Source organism: Enoplosus armatus, chromosome 22 (assembly GCF_043641665.1).
Source record: "Enoplosus armatus isolate fEnoArm2 chromosome 22, fEnoArm2.hap1, whole genome shotgun sequence".
Lineage (NCBI taxonomy): Eukaryota > Metazoa > Chordata > Actinopteri > Centrarchiformes > Enoplosidae > Enoplosus > Enoplosus armatus.
In genome coordinates, this window is record NC_092201.1 from 16,064,185 (window position 1) to 16,080,776 (window position 16,592).

At 46.9% G+C, this 16,592-nt stretch overlaps 1 protein-coding gene across 3 annotated transcripts; it reads left to right on the forward strand.

Annotated features, from left to right (window-relative positions):
* Window positions 1–5,295: 5,295 nt before the first annotated feature.
* On the forward strand, window positions 5,296–11,718 carry dera (deoxyribose-phosphate aldolase (putative)). 3 transcript variants are annotated; one of them, XR_011599221.1, is made up of 10 exons: window positions 5,296–5,402; window positions 6,147–6,244; window positions 6,445–6,592; window positions 7,071–7,166; window positions 7,288–7,422; window positions 8,025–8,153; window positions 9,955–10,067; window positions 11,007–11,156; window positions 11,269–11,475; window positions 11,603–11,718. XR_011599221.1 is itself a non-coding variant. In XM_070929031.1 (9 exons), exons 1-9 carry the CDS (start codon window positions 5,372–5,374, stop codon window positions 11,323–11,325), a joined length of 957 nt encoding a protein of 318 aa, XP_070785132.1. In that variant the 5' UTR covers window positions 5,296–5,371; the 3' UTR covers window positions 11,326–11,564. The 3 variants fall into 3 exon arrangements, 2 of the variants coding, with proteins under 2 accessions (XP_070785132.1, XP_070785133.1); XM_070929031.1 differs by lacking the exon at window positions 11,603–11,718 and having other exon boundaries at window positions 11,269–11,564; XM_070929032.1 differs by lacking the exons at window positions 8,025–8,153; window positions 11,603–11,718 and having other exon boundaries at window positions 11,269–11,564.
* Window positions 11,719–16,592: the final 4,874 nt, after the last annotated feature.

Below are 16,592 nucleotides of genomic sequence, written 5' to 3' on the forward strand. Positions count from 1 at the left end.
GCGAGGTCGCGCCGGTCGTTGTCTTGTCACGGGGGGGGGGGATTTGTTTCGCAGCTGTTTTCGTTTGATTTCAGGTGTACGCGACATAATCCGTAAAAAGACGCGAAAGTCAGATATGACAGAGCCACGTGCATCAACATTAAAGGGAAATACCTTCTTTCTTTCTTTTTTCACCACAGCGGCCTTGTGTTTTTTTTTTTTCCCCACTTGTGACGACGATCTTTCCTGTTGGTTATGACGGGCCAGGCCAGTGCTTTTACAAGGCTTTAAGACTTAAATAAAACAAGTTTCCAGCTCCAGCCACATTATCTGAACAAAGTGAAAACGAAAACGTCACTTTACAGCTGGGATTTATTCCTACGCGGCTCTCCGTCCTGGAGGTGCTAAGGTGTGACATTTGTCCGCCACCGCGTTGCTGAGATGCCGTCATAACCCTCGGGCACGGTGGTCAAAACTCTGAAAAATAAAAGAGTTTTTCCTTTTTACGAGGAGACACACTCTGAGGCCTGCGGTTCAACACTTGCAATTTCATATAAAATATCTCATTAAATGTGTAAACTCTTAATATATATATATATATATATATATATATATATATATATATATATATATATATATACAGTGCTTAACAAATGTATTAGACCCCCACCCAGTGTGAGGTGTTTGCCACCGCTGCCTTAAATGAACAGTATTAAAATATTTGATGTCTCTGTAATGGTTAATCCACCAGTATGTGCAAGCCAAGCTCTTTAATCAAAATGATCTCTTTAATGCTAAAATATAATTATTGTTGTTATCCATGAATTCTCAAATTTACTGTTTTACAAAAAAAGCAGAAAAAAACAGTAAATCACGTTATTATTTTTTGATTGAGATGCCGAATCACAGTTATTTACTTGCGTTCCTGAACAGAAAAACTTGTTTTGTGGTTGCAAAGAATGCAAGCTGTTATCAGGGCCAAAGGAGGTCGTACAGAATATTCAGATTTCTGGTTAATACATGTGAATAAGGACTATTTAGTTGTTCCAGTTTGTTATTTGCCTAATAAATAACAACACAATTCTTAGTTTGAAACAAGTTTTTGACAGATTCCTAAAATATTTGTGTTTTCTCATTTTTATGACAGGTGGTCTAATACATTTGTTAAGCGCTGTATATATATATATATATATATATATATATATATATATATATTTTTTTTTATGTGAGTGGTCTAATTTCATTAGAATATCTGTGAATAATATTATATATGTTGCATTTGCATATCCTCAAATATATATATATATATATATATATATATATATATATATATATATATATGTATTTTTTTTTATAATAATATTATACATGTAATATTTAATAATAAGAGTCCAATCGACACACACGTGAAGTTGTTGCGGTGCAGTCTTTAGAGTTTGTCTCCATCATCAGCACTTGGCGCTGACTTACCTGACGTTGTCTTTCTTTAGAGAGAGAAAAAAAAAGAAAAAGCCTCCATTCAGTGGTCTACTTCAAACAAACAAGCAGCTAACCTGTTAAGTACTGTTCTTCTTCTTCTTTTTTTTCTTTTTCTCATTTACCTTAATGTATCTAAACGTTGTAACGAGACATATTTTTCATTATCTGTAATGGGACTTTTTATTTGTTGTTTTTTGTTGTTGACAAACTTGAATTTGCTCTGTACTGATTTACGCAGTGGTTCAATGAGGATCAAGTGTCTGTGTGACGCTACATATATATACACATATATATATATATAACTACAAATGTTTTTTTTTTTTTACTTTGAATAGCTAGAGTTGTTTTCCAAGTATGTACAGTACCTCAAACAGGCCGATAACAATGGACTAACCAGCTGACAAACGCCTACCTCCAGTCTTGAAAAGGATCGACTTCGCGTGGTATCATCTGTATCAGGACCGCAGAAGTTCCTTACTTAAAGTGTTGCATCAGATCAGTCAAGCCTCCGGTTTCAGTACGTTTCGGATTCTCAGATAGATGATAGATGACTTTGTATATTGTATTCGTGGCTGTGTGTGTGTGTTTTTTGTTTTTTGTTTTTGTTGTTTTGAATTAGTAGACAGTCAGTGTACTTGATTAGCTGTTTTTCGCGTGCTTTACGCAAACGTTAGAGTTTATCGTCTTCTTGCGATGCGGTTGAACCGGATGTAAGGCGGTGGTATTTTGAACTGGGGGTGGAGGTGGAGCCTCAGGGGAGCCGCATCATACACCTCATACACCTCATGCGCCTGCCTCTCGACTTTATTATCCGGGTTTAAAAATGCATTTCCGCGCCGTAGCCGTAAAACGAACAAAAACAAAAAATTTTCCCGGACGTAAGCGGTAAAATGAACGAGGGGTTCGGGTTGAGCTGCTTCAGTTTCAGGGTCCTGCTGTGGGGAGGGGGGGGGGGGGGGGGGGGCGTTTTTCAGGACACGTGACTAGAACTAATCCCACTTTACAAACGCCAGACGCGTGCGCAAGTTAAGTGTGAGATTGTGCGTGGCGCGAAGGGGGCTGCGGCCTAACTGTCATTTGCCGTGTCGGGGAAAGAATGCCTGGAACGTTGGAAACGTTCTGCTGGTAATTTAAGGTAGACTTGGTGGACTTTGGTCTGAATATGGTTTGGAAAAACTGCATTTTAGCATCGTATACCCCCTCTCTCAGTCGAGTTAAAGCTAAAGTTCTCTGGGGGTGACGCTACCTCGCCGGCGGGCGGGCGGGCGGGCCACTCAGCTCTGGGAGCGCTCGGCGGAGTTGATCTCTTCTCTTCGTGGCGTCATGTCTCAGTACAATCACATACACATTCCTACCTCCAGAAAGGCCTACTTTTTTTTTTTTTTTACCTCATTTCCAAAAAACTCAAATACTGTTTTGAAATTCAGGTTGTGCATCAGCGAGCATCATAGAGTTTATTTTTGTGGGGGGGTTACATTTTATATATAAGAAATGTTCTGCCTCTCAGTCGGTAAGACTGGACATGTAAACCCTGTAAGGACTTTCCTCACCTGATGCGATGTGTTTCCCGGCTCTCCCTCTGCCTCGCTCCTTCTGTATCCTTTCAAAAAAAATACTCTACAGTATCATAACTTTTGTTGTCTTCTCTTTATCCACATAGTATTACTGTCTTTGATTTCACACACACACACACACACACACAAAAAATGTGTTTTCTTGCTAAACAACGTCTTTATATAGATATTCACTGCGTTCTATTCGGCACAATAAAAAAAACCAATATGGCATCCGTGACATGTTTGAGTTTTTGATTTTTGCTCTTGTGTGTGTGTGACAGGTTCTGGTGAGTATTAAATAGGCGATGGCTCATTATACCTCTACGTCTACGGGGAAGCAGCAGATTCCCTTTCCCCTTTTTTAAATACGCATGACAGGAAATCTGATCACACAGGGAGGAGCCCAGGAAGGCCCCCCCCCCGATGCAACTTTTAATGCGCTGGACCATTACCGTGCAAGGCGCGGCATGCGAAAGGTTCAAGGTGCAACGAAAATGCTATATAAACTCAATATGTACAAAAAGTAGCACAGCAGAAAGTTCCATGTCATTTCTGGAAAAATATAATAATAAAAGGATTATCTTCTCTTTTTATTGCGTTGCTGCGCTGTAACGTTTAGCAACAGGCCGTATACTCTAATGGCGACAGTGCTGCTGTTGCCGCGGAGAAGAAGTAATGGCGGAGCGTCTGATATGTTAATGATAGAATTAGCAAATAAGGTTTATATAAAATGTAATGCGACCAGATGGCGGGGGCTGTCTCCCTGGATGTCCTGTCAGTTTAATAAAGCGTTACTTGAGAGTCTATATGAAGAATAGGAACGAATAGTCGAATATTCGAATTGGACAGCCAAATCCGATTCGACTGACAAAATTCTGAGGGGGGGGGGCGGTGGGGGGGTCACAAGTGACAACAGTGTGTCTTATTGTGGGGACAAGTGGGTGAAAGTTGGGTGTTCTATCTTAACCCCATAATGCCCTCTGTTGGGCGATGTTGTGAACTACTGGAAGAAAAAAAAACTCAATTAATATGAACATACAAACATAAATATACACACCTTTCAAAGTCATACGCGCACACACACACACACACACACACACACACACACACACACACACTCACACAGAGGGATGTGTGATCTTACACATACATACATGCATATACACCCACACATGTATACATATGTTTGTACACACACATACACACGTACATACATGTACCTATCAAGTGCTCTTGTGCATACAGCCACACACACACACACACACACACACACAGAGTGTAAGAGTGTTCAAAGGTGGGACAGGGAGGGGGGAAGGGAGGAGGCATCTTGGTCACGGGAGGGAGGAAACTGTGCGTGACAAGGTTAAGGTTGGGTCACTGTGCACTAACCAAAACACTGGAAAAGGCAGGGAGGTGGCAGGCAGGCGTTGTGTGAGGGACGTCAAGGAAGAGGGGTCAGTGGAGCATGTGGCTCTGAGTTGGAGGAGGTGGGAGACGCCGGGGGTGCAGGAAGTCACGTTCAGGATTACTGAGCGCGGGTGAGAGAGCACGGGTCAGGGTACTGTTGGCTTTCTCAAGGGATGTTTTTTTTATAGGGTGACTGACACGGATAGGGATTTTAGAGAAGGACAGGGTTATAAAGCATGGACCATGAAATGTAGGTTAGGATGTGTGTGTGTGTGATTTTTTCCTTAATAAAATATAAGATTCCTTCAAATAAAGAAATCAATGTCTGATGCACACTCCGGAGCAGAAGGTGGCGGTAATGCACCAATAAAACGGATGCCAACCGCCGTAGAAGAAGAAGAAGAAGAAGAAGAAGAAGAAGAAGAAGAAGAAGAAAAAGCAGCCAAGCTACGGCTCCACATTCCAGTCCAGTAGGTCGCGGTAATGCACCAATAAGACGGATGCCAACCGCCGTAGAAGAAGAAGAAGAAGCAGAAGAAGAAGAAGAAGAAGAAGAAGACGCCAAGCTACGGCTCCACATTCCAGTCCAGTAGGTGGCGGTAATGCGCCTTTTAGCTGGTTTGCCAATCGCCATTAAAACTCGAAGACGAAGAAGAAGACGCCAAGCTACGGCTCCACATTCCAGTCCAGTAGGTCGCGGTAATGCACCAATAAGACGGATGCCAACCGCCGTAGAAGAAGAAGAAGAAGCCGCAGAAGAAGAAGAAGAAGAAGAAGAAGAAGACGCCAAGCTACGGCTCCACATTCCAGTCCAGTAGGTGGCGGTAACGCGCCTTTTAGCTGGTTTGCCAATCGCCATTAAAACTCAAAGAAGAAGAAGAAGAAGAAGAAGCGTGTTGACAGGAGAAGAAGAAGAGTTGACAGGACAGTTCGACTAGCTGTCCCTCAACATGTCGGCCAGGAACCCCGGGACGACGCTCGGTAAGTAGGCTAACGTCATTAGCTTAGCTGAAAGCTAAAACTAAATTCTCCCCCCGTGCAACTGTAGCTGCAATAATGTCGGTTCCGAATAAACACGCGAGGTCGCCTCCGTTTCGCTACCACTTCGCCGCAACTTTTCACATCGCCAGCGTCATGTGGCGTCCGACGAATTCATTATCACAACGAGTCACTTCCACCTTCACAGTGTGTTTTTATTGCAAGGAGAAGAGCGCGAAAGCTGGTCCCGCAGCGCAGCCTCAACCGCTGACAGGTCGACGGTTAATGAGTAACATTTGAAAGGTGACTGACCTGCTTGGCATCGGAATTGTTACTGTGTAACCCTGTAACACACGTGAAAAGTGGTTGCTTCACCTTTACCGTAACATCGGCTACGCACAGGCTGATCAGTAGCATGTGACGCGGCTGCAGTCAGACGGTGGAATTGGGAACTCATGACTGACCAGTTAACCTCTATGACATGGTTTACACATGTCAGCAGCGATCTCCAACTGCCGTACAGTGATGTAACATCAGCTCAAAGTCATTAATGCTGGACGGCCCTTTTTGTTAAAAGCTGCATGCTGTAAAATAGGAGGTTTAAGGTGTGTGTGTGTGTGTGTGTGTGCTGTTTCAGACACTTTCACACCCTGACAAGAAGCAAATACTGAATGTAGTCCGATGTAAATACACATGTATGTTCTTTTTCTTCCACATTTCTACATTTCCTGCTCGTGGGGGCGTCAGATCTGGAGTGGATATCGAACGTGCGAGTGAACACACAGGCCGTCCTGAAGAGAGCTCAGCGCATCCAAGGACAAAAGACCCCCAAGAAGCAGTGGCAGGTAGGGCTCAGAGATGCCCATACTATTACATAAATATCCAATTATAATGATAATTACCTTTCTCTATTCTGTGCAACTGTGGCAACCGCAAAAACAGAAATCATTCATAGAAATAATGTCCATAAATGCGATGTCCATAAATATTTCGATTCGTTGCTCAGCCCCAGTTGGGTGCCGCCTCTCGCGTGTTTGTCCTGCAGGCTGCCTGGCTGCTGAAGGCTGTCGCATGCATCGACCTGACGACCCTGGCCGGAGACGATACGCCGTCCAACGTCCATCGGCTGTGTCTGAAAGCCGTCCAGCCGCTCCGGTGCGACCTGCTCAGGGAGATAGATATGCACGACAAAGGTTATTTCCCTGATTCATGGATGCACTTTTATTCCTTTTTTTCTACCAGCAGTCCAAAACCCAAAGATATTCAGTCTGCTGTGTTGTAAAACAGAGACGAGCGAATGGTTTTGCCTTGAAAAATGATTGAAACAATCGATCAATTGTCAACATTTTTGTCACTTATCGAACTAACTCGTTTTTTTCAGCTATACATGAATACATAAAGACATAGTACAGGTTTGTTTGAGTCTTATTTGCATACTTTTGTCCGTCATTTCTATCAGTAATAATAACATTGCATTCACCAAGTTAACAGCAGAGATCTGGGGCGTAAGTGGCGTTACGCCTCCTTCAGCCCCCCCCCCCCCCCCCCCGTTTTCAGGCATCCAGCCTGTTCGGGGTGTCAGACTGACAGTTCGGCCTGCAGAGGGCGACACAGACCAGTGTATCACTCCGTGTTTTCTTCACTGCTCTGCTGTCGTGTGTTGTGCGCCAGGAGTGACTACAGCAGCGGTGTGTGTGTATCCGTCCCGTGTGGCCGATGCCGTCAAGTCACTAAAAGCCGCCAACTCCAGCCTTCCCGTCGCCTCCGGTAAGTCACCCTGAAACTAAATCGCGCTCACGGTCACCCTTCCAACTGCAGGGTTGAAACGTGCTGCAGTGAGTGTGTGCAGTGTGCCTATACTTACAGCGCGTTCCCCTTCCTCTCCCAGTGGCCACCGGTTTCCCAGCAGGCCAGACGCCACTGGAGACGCGGCTGCAGGAAGTCCGCATGGCCGTGGCGGACGGTGCCACCGAGATCGACATCGTCATCAACCGGACGCTCGCCCTCACAGGACAGTGGGAAGGTAGGCCGTGACCACGCGGCGGGAAAGACTCTTGACTGTGGCCTGTAGGCCCACAAGAGCGAATGACTTTAAATCTACATTTATTACCACCCGTGTTGTCATTTTATGTGGATGGCCCGCCATTACAGGAGAAACAGGAAACTGACTCCGCTAAAGGTCCATTCAGTAGTTGTTCTTAGGGCTTTCGACTGTATCACACGGCCTTCATCAGCAGATGGCGTTGCCCAGTCGCCATGCAATTAAAAGTCGAGCTTGGAAACGGCAGTTGACGAAGCAGTATCCACTCAAGGTCCACTTATTTGCTTGTTCTGGGGCTTTTTTTTCTCTCCCCATCAGCAGATGAAGGGCCGAGAGTGGAGAGTGTTTTCTGCGGTTTCCGAGTTTTTTTTTGTTGTTGTTGTTTGTACCTGACAAACAACAAAACTGGAACAATTTCAGCTACTTACTGAAAAAGCGATAATATATGATTTATGCCAGGGCACTATTGTGTCTTTTATTATTTTGTCCTCACAGTCTCTTTTTCTTTCTATTGCTCACTCATTTTGATCATGGCTAAAGTATGTTTTAGTAAGCGTTCCCTGTCCCCCCCCCCCCCTTTACAGCCATGTACGACGAGATCCGTCAGTTTCGGGAGGCCTGCGGTGACGCCCACATGAAGACCATCCTGGCTATTGGAGAGCTGGGCACCTTCACCAACGTCTACAAGGCCAGCCTGGTGGCCATGATGGCGGGTCAGTCTTCACCACACGCCGGCAAGCCGCTCGGACATGTTTCTTTCTGAGAGTGAGATGAGAATTACCAGTCTGCCTGTGTGTTTAAATACGGGCAGATGCTTCTCCCCCCCCCCCCCCCCCCCCCCCCCCGAAATCATCCTAAGTGTTCTCTAATAGGCCAGTTGGAAATAGTCAGAAAGTGAAGTGGGCTTTCCTGCGCTTCAGCCGCCTGACAGCACATTTCCATTCGAATCATTCGAGCCGTGTACACGTACGCGCGTGTGCAAATGCGACCTGAGGGTCTGCTTTCCGCCCGTGTGCAACTGCACCGACTGTGTACCGGGCTGTGAGCGAGTGCCAACCACACGGGTGACCTACATTCAACACTCCTGCCTGTGCAGACGGAGGATGTAAGCCGCCGCTGCTGCTCTGCTAACGTGCCCGCTCGCGCTGTTTAAGAGTTCCTTATTCTCAGCTGATGGGAGCGGGCATTTCTTCTCAGGTTCCCTTCTCAGTCAGCCGCTGGTGGTGGGGGGGGGGTAAATATTACTTTGTCTGCAGGCTTGACGGATCTCCGCGGTGAACTGAAATGTCACAGACTTGTGTTGAACCGTGATGAGGTTGGTGACAGATGAGAGGGCTGGTGGAGGGGGCAACCCACAGAGCTCTCTCTCTCTCTCTCTCTCTGTATGTAACTTCATGTTTCCCTCCCCACCTTTTCTGCCTTGTTGCCGCCGCCTTTGCGCGTACTGTACACACCGCACTGCGCCGTTTTCTGAAGAGCGAGGCCAGCATGCGCGCGAGGCTTTAAAAAGTCTAAAGTCTGAACGGCGAACCTGATGAGTGGAGCTCTCCCTCTCTCAGGCACACACACACACACACACACACACGCACACACACACAGTCTGCTTAACCAGCCATCACATAATAAGCAGATTACAGAGCCAAATTGTCAGGGGCTCCGATAGAGATCATTATTAAAATGCATTGCTTTTGTCGCCACACTCACTCCTTAATCTCCCCTTGTTCTTATGAATTGCGTATGAGATTCCTGAAATTGAATGATAATTTCACCTATTAATCTCTGATGCAGGCTATTTTACTCTGCCGCCCCCCCCCCGTCAGTATCCCCCTGCCCACGCAAATGAATAGAGCTTCATTACCGCCACCCGCATTTAATAACCGTTATCCATTATCTGGTAATTAAGACTCCCCATAACGAATCTTAAGGATTATGCCAGTTTGAGGACGAGGGGGGGGGGGGAGAAAAAAAAAAGACCTGACTGAAAAAATACATAGAACATGTCTTTAATGAACTGGAAAATGTTCATCTTGCTCTGTTCAGTAATGAACAGTCATTATACACCAGGGAGGCAGAGGGACTGATTCCCCCCCCCCCCCCCCCCCCCCTTTTCCTACAGCCAGCAGTTTGTGGATAATCTATTAAAGGCCGTCATTTCATCTTCTATTTTTATCAGGAAAGCTGATAACACATAATTGGCTCCGAAGGAAAAATGAAGGATTTTATTGATGAGCTTGCAGCTGCCCTGTGTTAGCCATCAGCGGCAGCATATGTTCTTGTCTGGCCCGGCCAGACTGTCAGAGTAATGCTCTGTCCGTCCCCTCTCGGCACCCTCACACACCAGCTCCCCCCCCCCCCCCCCCCCCGGCTTTAGCAGCTCCCGTCATGTTGAATGGGGACTGCAGAGCTGCCGAACAGAAAACACACTGACAGATGAACGGTGTGTTTGCCGTGTCGAAGACCGCATGTCACCTGTTTTTTTGTTTGTTTGTTTGTTTGTTTGTTTAAACCTGACAGGTTCGGACTTCATCAAGACCTCCACAGGAAAGGAGGCTGTCAACGCCACTTACCCTGTCGCCATAGTGATGGTGAGGGCCATCCGCGACTACTACTTGCGTACGGGCCACAAGGTACTGTGCTTGCCTCCTGCCTCTCTGTAGGGTCGCGAATATTCTCCGCTTAGTGACGGGGGGGAGAGGGGAGAGTGGGCGACTTGTCTTCACTTGCCAGTTGCAACCAGCCACAGGACTTTTAAAGGGCAGGAACTTGTACATCCGCTCAATTTCACTAATTAGATGCACCGAGATCAAACCGAAAATCGCCACACAAGCTTTAAATGCATGAAACCCTCACGCACAGTAAGTGACATCAGACACAACTCCCCACATTGTAGACTAGACAGCGGGCATGCTGTTATGCACATGTATCATGGCGGTGTGTGTTTTTTTCCCCTCCTGTTAAAAGAGGTTTCGAAATACGTCCATACTTCACATTAGCAGTCCCCTTATTTTTATTTTGGTAAATGATGTATAGATCAAGTTCGAGGTTAAGTTTATTTGTCACATATAATCATACAGGGTACAATGGTAGGGAAATGTGTGCCCGCAATAATAAAAATAATAATAAGTGTAAAATAGAATAATACAAGTAATAGATAGATAACAATAATAACAGCCAAGATAATTGTTCTAAGACATTTTTATGAAACCTGGTTTAAACAGAAATGTCAATCATCACCTAAATTCCCTGAAATTGAATTAACGGTCCTGTAATGTGTGCACAATTAATGAATCAATTAATTAGGTTGGGCAAATGCTACATGGCCTCCAATGGCTTCATGTAGCCCAATTTACATGACTTTGTTTTTTCTACATAGCAGGTAAACTATTCCAGCAATGAAGTGTGTGTGTGTGTGTGTGTGTGTGTGTGTGTGTGTGTGTGTGTGTGTGTGTGTGTGTGTGTGTGTGTGTGTGTGTGTGTGTGTGTGTGTGTGTGTGTGTGTGTGTGTGTGTGTGTGTGTGTGTGTGTGTGTGTGTGTGTGTGTGTCCCTCCCTCCCTCCCTCCCTCAGGTGGGCTTTAAGCCGGCAGGGGGGATCCGGACGGCTCAGGAGTCTCTGCTGTGGCTCACCCTGATCAAAGAGGAGCTGGGCAACGACTGGCTCGGCCCTCTCCTGTTCCGCCTGGGAGCCAGCAGCCTGTTGGCCGACATCGAGAGGCAGGTGGGGACTCAAAAAACACACACACACACACACACACACACACACACACAGAGCACTTTAGCCTTTACTCTTCTGCATACGAGAACCCCCGTGTGTGTTCCTGTTTTTACAGATCTACCATCACGTGACTGGACAGTACGCGGCCTATCATGACCTGCCTATGGCCTGAAACTGCCGACCTCCCTGTCTTAATGGCCGATCACAACCTCAGACTCACCACACAGGCCTGTCGGTGCTCATCCAGGCAGCACGCGGACCCACCTATCCCGCCGACCGCGCTCGCGCTCGGCGCTCCGACCGCGAAAAGACTGCGACCAATGTCAGTGACACAGTGAAAACAGGTGTTATTGCTCTGTAGCTGTGCGCGCTAATGTGCTCATGCAAATGGGTGAATAAACTTAAAAAGTCTTTTTTTTAATTTGACTGTTGATTTTCCTCCTGGGCAGGACTGACTGTTGGTGTATAAAAAATGTGGGATTTGATGGAGAAGTCATGGGAGAGGTTTGGCTTCAGGACAGGGACTGGGCTGGGAATGAGGACGTGCTTACAGTAAGGAACTGTAAGGGCTGTAAGGTGGTTTGACAAGGTGAAATACATTTCACAAATTATATTCTGCAGAGGTATACAGATCACACACACACACACACACCCAAATATCCCAAAGCTTTGATGTAAATTTGTAGAAAAGAACATGATTTTTCTGTCTGCTGCCACATGCATTATTTGTTTCGCCCTACATTCCTCCGTTCACCGCATCTTATTCCACCGCCATCAAACATGCTGACCCCAAAGGGAGGATTTGATATGGTTTTTAATTACGTCTTCGTTGCCGTCGCCAGGTCAAAATTCCCCCATGACAACGTGTTTGTGACACAGTGTCTCACAGCTGGTTCCGGGTCCCCAGCACCAGAGATGAGATCTGGGGAACACGTGCGACAAAGCCAGATCGGGCGGGCGTTCATCCCGATGGTGTTCATGTGAATGTCTCAACATATTTGATGTACAAATTTAATATATATATATATTTTATTTTTTTCTCAATGCAAAACTCCCTAATTTGATGTTTTTTAGTTTTTTTTTTTAGTTTCCTCCTGGGAGTCGTGTGAGGTGTGTGAGGTGTGTGAGGTGTGTGAGTGAGGTGTGTGTGTGTGTGTGTGTGTGTGTGTGTGTGTGTGTGTGTGTGAGCCGGAGTGATGGAGTGAGCGTCTGTCGCCCGCCTCTTGATGGATTGGTCCCGCGTCACGTAACGGCATGTAGATCATCTCAAATCTGGTCCGTCGGTCAGCACGCTGCCGCTTGATAAGACAGAGGCACACAGGCGGGAATTTGATTCCGCCTGATTGATTCCCTAGGCCATCCATAAAGATCCCTATCACACACACACACACACACACAGCGGAGAAGTAGGCTGACATCTAGTAGGTGTGTCAGGATTTCATTTGATCGAGAGGTGTGGGGTTTTTTTTTTTTTGGTTTCTCATCGTTGAGGAAACCTCTTCCAAAGGTCTCTGTATGCTTCAAACGACATAGTCTACCTATTCTGCAAGACAGGGTCATCTTAACCACGACCCCCCCCCCCCTGCCCCCACCCCCGTCATCTCTCTCCAACAACTCTGTGAGGGACTCTAAAACATGTTTCTACTGAAACTGAAAAGTGTTCAATCAAAATACAATGATTATCTTAATATAATATAATATCTCTTAAATACAAGTGAGCTGCAGTCAAATAATAACAGGATGATATAATCTTTAATAACTACATGACAATATATTGTGTCTGTGTGTTTATTCGGGACGTAGCGGCCCCCAACACCTGACAAATGGACCCGCTCAGATTGATTCTCAGATCCTCTTGTTGAATACGTGTAAGTGTTTCTGGAGCCCCGAAGCAGGTGGGAGGGAGCACTTTCTAAACCCCCACACGTAGTTTATGATGGAGAAAGAAAGAAAGAAAGTAAAAAAAAAAAATGGCGGGACAGCGTCAGTAATGGCCTGGCTCTCCATGCGTCACGGCCGCGGAAGAAACACAGCTTACGTGCTTTTATTATAATATCCCAGGATGCAGCTCCGCCATTGGCCGCCGCAGCCGATGAGTGATGCCACTACTACTACTTAATGATTTTTTCAGTATCAACAATGCGACTTGCCACATATGTAATTACAGGCCGCATTACATTTCCTGCAAAACGCGCTTGTGACTAAGTGAACCAAAGTTTAAAAAGAAATAATAAAATAAGAAACACGATGTAATGAAAACCATTAGGTCAGCGCGTCTGTGTAACGTCACCAGACGCCGCACATCGCCGCCGGAGGTTCGCTTTGCAGGCGCGCTGTGCTGTTGAACTTGGCTGCGTCTCTGGGCCAGCATCCAGCATCCAGCATCCAGCAGCACCCGCGCGGCTTTGATCACAGACGGCCCGGGTAGCTCCTCCACCGCTAACGCAGCCAGCTCCGTGCACGAACACGGAGAGCCGGGACAGGTGAAACTCAAAGGGAGAGTAATTGGCCCACAGACTGCAATGATATTAATGATACAATTAGAGCAGAGCCTTTGTTTTGGTGATGGGTGCTGCCGTGGGACTTCGCTCGTGTCAGTCCGATCCCTCTGATGCCACGCTGATCCCGCAAAAAGCAGGGGGGGGGGGGTGTGGGGGGGTTGGGGGCTGGCACGTGCGCGCTCAGGCTCATTTCCCAGGGTGCACCCTGCCTTTGAGCGCTGACCTTGGTTTGGAGGATCCCTTGTGGCGGGAGAAAAGACGGAATACATGTTTGAGAGATCAAAACGGGGGGGGGGCCTCACCTGTCTGCACAAAGTTGATCAGCGCTGATTCAAGACACACACACACACACACAGCTGTGCACTGCGGAATGATTTTTAGTACAACGTAACGTTAAAAAAAAAAAAAAAAAACAAGGAATAGGAAAGTAGATATGAAAGATAGAAATGCACGCCGGCCGTCACCGGAGACGAAATGTGACGCGTTTAGTCTGAGCGCTGGCTCCGGCTTAAACAAGATGCAAAACAGAGGAAAGGCAACAAATCCTCACGTGCCAGTGGCTGGAACTAGCATATGCTCTGCGTCTAATCCCTCAGGCCAGTGGGTCCCAACCTGGGGGTCCAAAGCTCCCTAAAGACTTTTTGTATGTATCAAATCTTGGAATATACATGCATTTAATTTAAGATTAATTTAAAAAAATGTTTTATTTATTATAGGGCCAGGCTGCTTGGACTGTTGCCCCTGGCTCGCTGATCTCGGATGATGATTGAGCATTTCCACAGTCCGATATCCCAATTTTTTATTTATCTTTTTGCCGCCAAAAGATGAATAAATAGGACCCGGACCGATAATATTACACATTTTACAGTAGAAATTCTTGGAAGGCATGTATTAGAGTGCGGCCTCTATTTCTTAAATCCTGTGTCCGATGAGGGTATTTGCTCATATCGAGCATAAAACCTATTATTTACCCCCCCCCCCCACCCCCCCCCCGCTTTGCTCACAAGTTCTTCTATACGCTTTGCTTCACCGGCGCAGAAAACAAACAACAGCCTGACCGACGGTTGCCTGCGATGCAGCCGATCTCAGGTGGGCCCCGGTTTTTGGTTTCAAGCTCCAGCCTCGGAGTCCTCCAGCAACGATCTGAAATTCAGAATAAAGAAAGCTGATGCATTTATTTATTCAGCCGTGTTTACTCGGATTCATCTTTCCTCCAGGACACGGCTGCGGCGTCTGCGCGTCTCCTCCTCCTCAGCGTGGGTGGGTTACCTGAGGGAGGCGCGCTGTTGCTGGGGCCGAGCTTCTTTTAAAGCAGCGGCCCTTGTTCTCGTTTGGTAGCTTGTGTGGGGGCCTTTGCTGTGACCACTGCTGGGAGACTTCACAATGCCTTCCCGGTGCAACAGAGAGGCCGTCTTATCTATTTTGGATGATGCAGCCACACACCATGAAAGACCTCCCAGCCCAGGTGGATATCCCAGGTACAGAGGCCAGAGAGACTGCAGGATTTCGGGGGGCGGGGGGGGGGGGGGGTAAGTTGGCAGGAGGGCTGGACCAGAAATAGCAAGTTAGAAGTTAGTTGTGAACTTCAGCTGTCCAAAAACTCAATGTGAACACGCCGAGGAAAGATAAAAAATCTCCTACATCTAAACTCCTTCCCTTAGCTTTTCCCTAAATCTGCTCTCCAAATCTCACTCCCGACTGATCTGCTTTGAATTAAATTCTCCCAGATCCCTCTGTAGAGAATAATCTACATTCAGCTCAAGGTTTGGGTCAATAGCATAACCGCTGTGAAGCGCGAGGTACCACTTGAGACAGAGAGATATTTGATTCATGGCCTGGTAATATAAATCTCTGTCAAAGAACCATGGACAGAATAATTGTTTGCAATGGGAAATCTCAATGGAGCCCTCAGAGCTCATTCGGAGGCTTTTGAAGTGAGTGCTGACATTGGAGAAACTCAAGGGCGGGGAGGGAACGAGGGGCATCTCAAATGAAGTGAGGTGGAGCTGCTCTCACCTCAGAAATCGCGAGCAGCGCTTTCAAGGCGCCAAGCGAGGACGAGCCGAGGAGGAAGGAGGACCTGGGTAAAAAAAAAAAAAACACTGAGCGGGAGAGCGAGGTGGTCTCGGGACCCTGTCGTTCCCGTCGACGTAGCGAAGCGGAGCTGGGGGGGGGGGGGTTGAAAACATTAAAAACCTTTGAATTTGTTAGCAAGCTTGTTAGCTTTGATGCCCGAGGAGCACAAAACACCATGCGGTGGTCAGGAGCCTTGCGCTGGCTTTTTGGGAGGGCGATTAGGACCGGACCGGCCTGAAGCAGCACGTTTAGCCGTTTCCCTCCCGCCACTTATCCACCGGGCGCAGTGACAAATCGGCCGAACCCTTCTTTTAATGCTTTGTCTCCATGAAAGCAGGTGTTCATTTGGAGAGAGATGGAAAAACACACATTTCAAACTTTCAAAACCCGGTTGAACGCGGAGGACGACCCTCGGATTCGCTGTCTCCGTGCAGGCGGCGCCAGTCGACGCCGTGAGGGTTGGTGAAACTTCCGCGCTCGCGTGTTCTGCGGATGTGAGTGCAGAAAAAGAAGAAGGCGCCATCGGAATCGAGCGCCGTTTTTTTTTGTTGTGGGGAAGGAATGGCCTTTCTTTCAGAGGCTCATTAACGGAAGACAAACCGCTTCCGATTACACAAATCGCAATGTGATAGGATCTGTTGGGAGGGCGAGGGGAGCTTTCTCTATCAGTCACAGCTATGACACAGTTGTCACAGTCTGTTTGAAGTGTGCGGCGGGAGTCAACAGGGACCGAGGAACGAGTAAATAAAACATGCGGCTTTGCTTCGCCTTCTTCGCCGCGGTTTAATAGGGCGCCCCCCCCCCCCCACCCACCCATCCACCCACCGACTGATCAAAAGAACATTGGCTTTGATTAATCAAT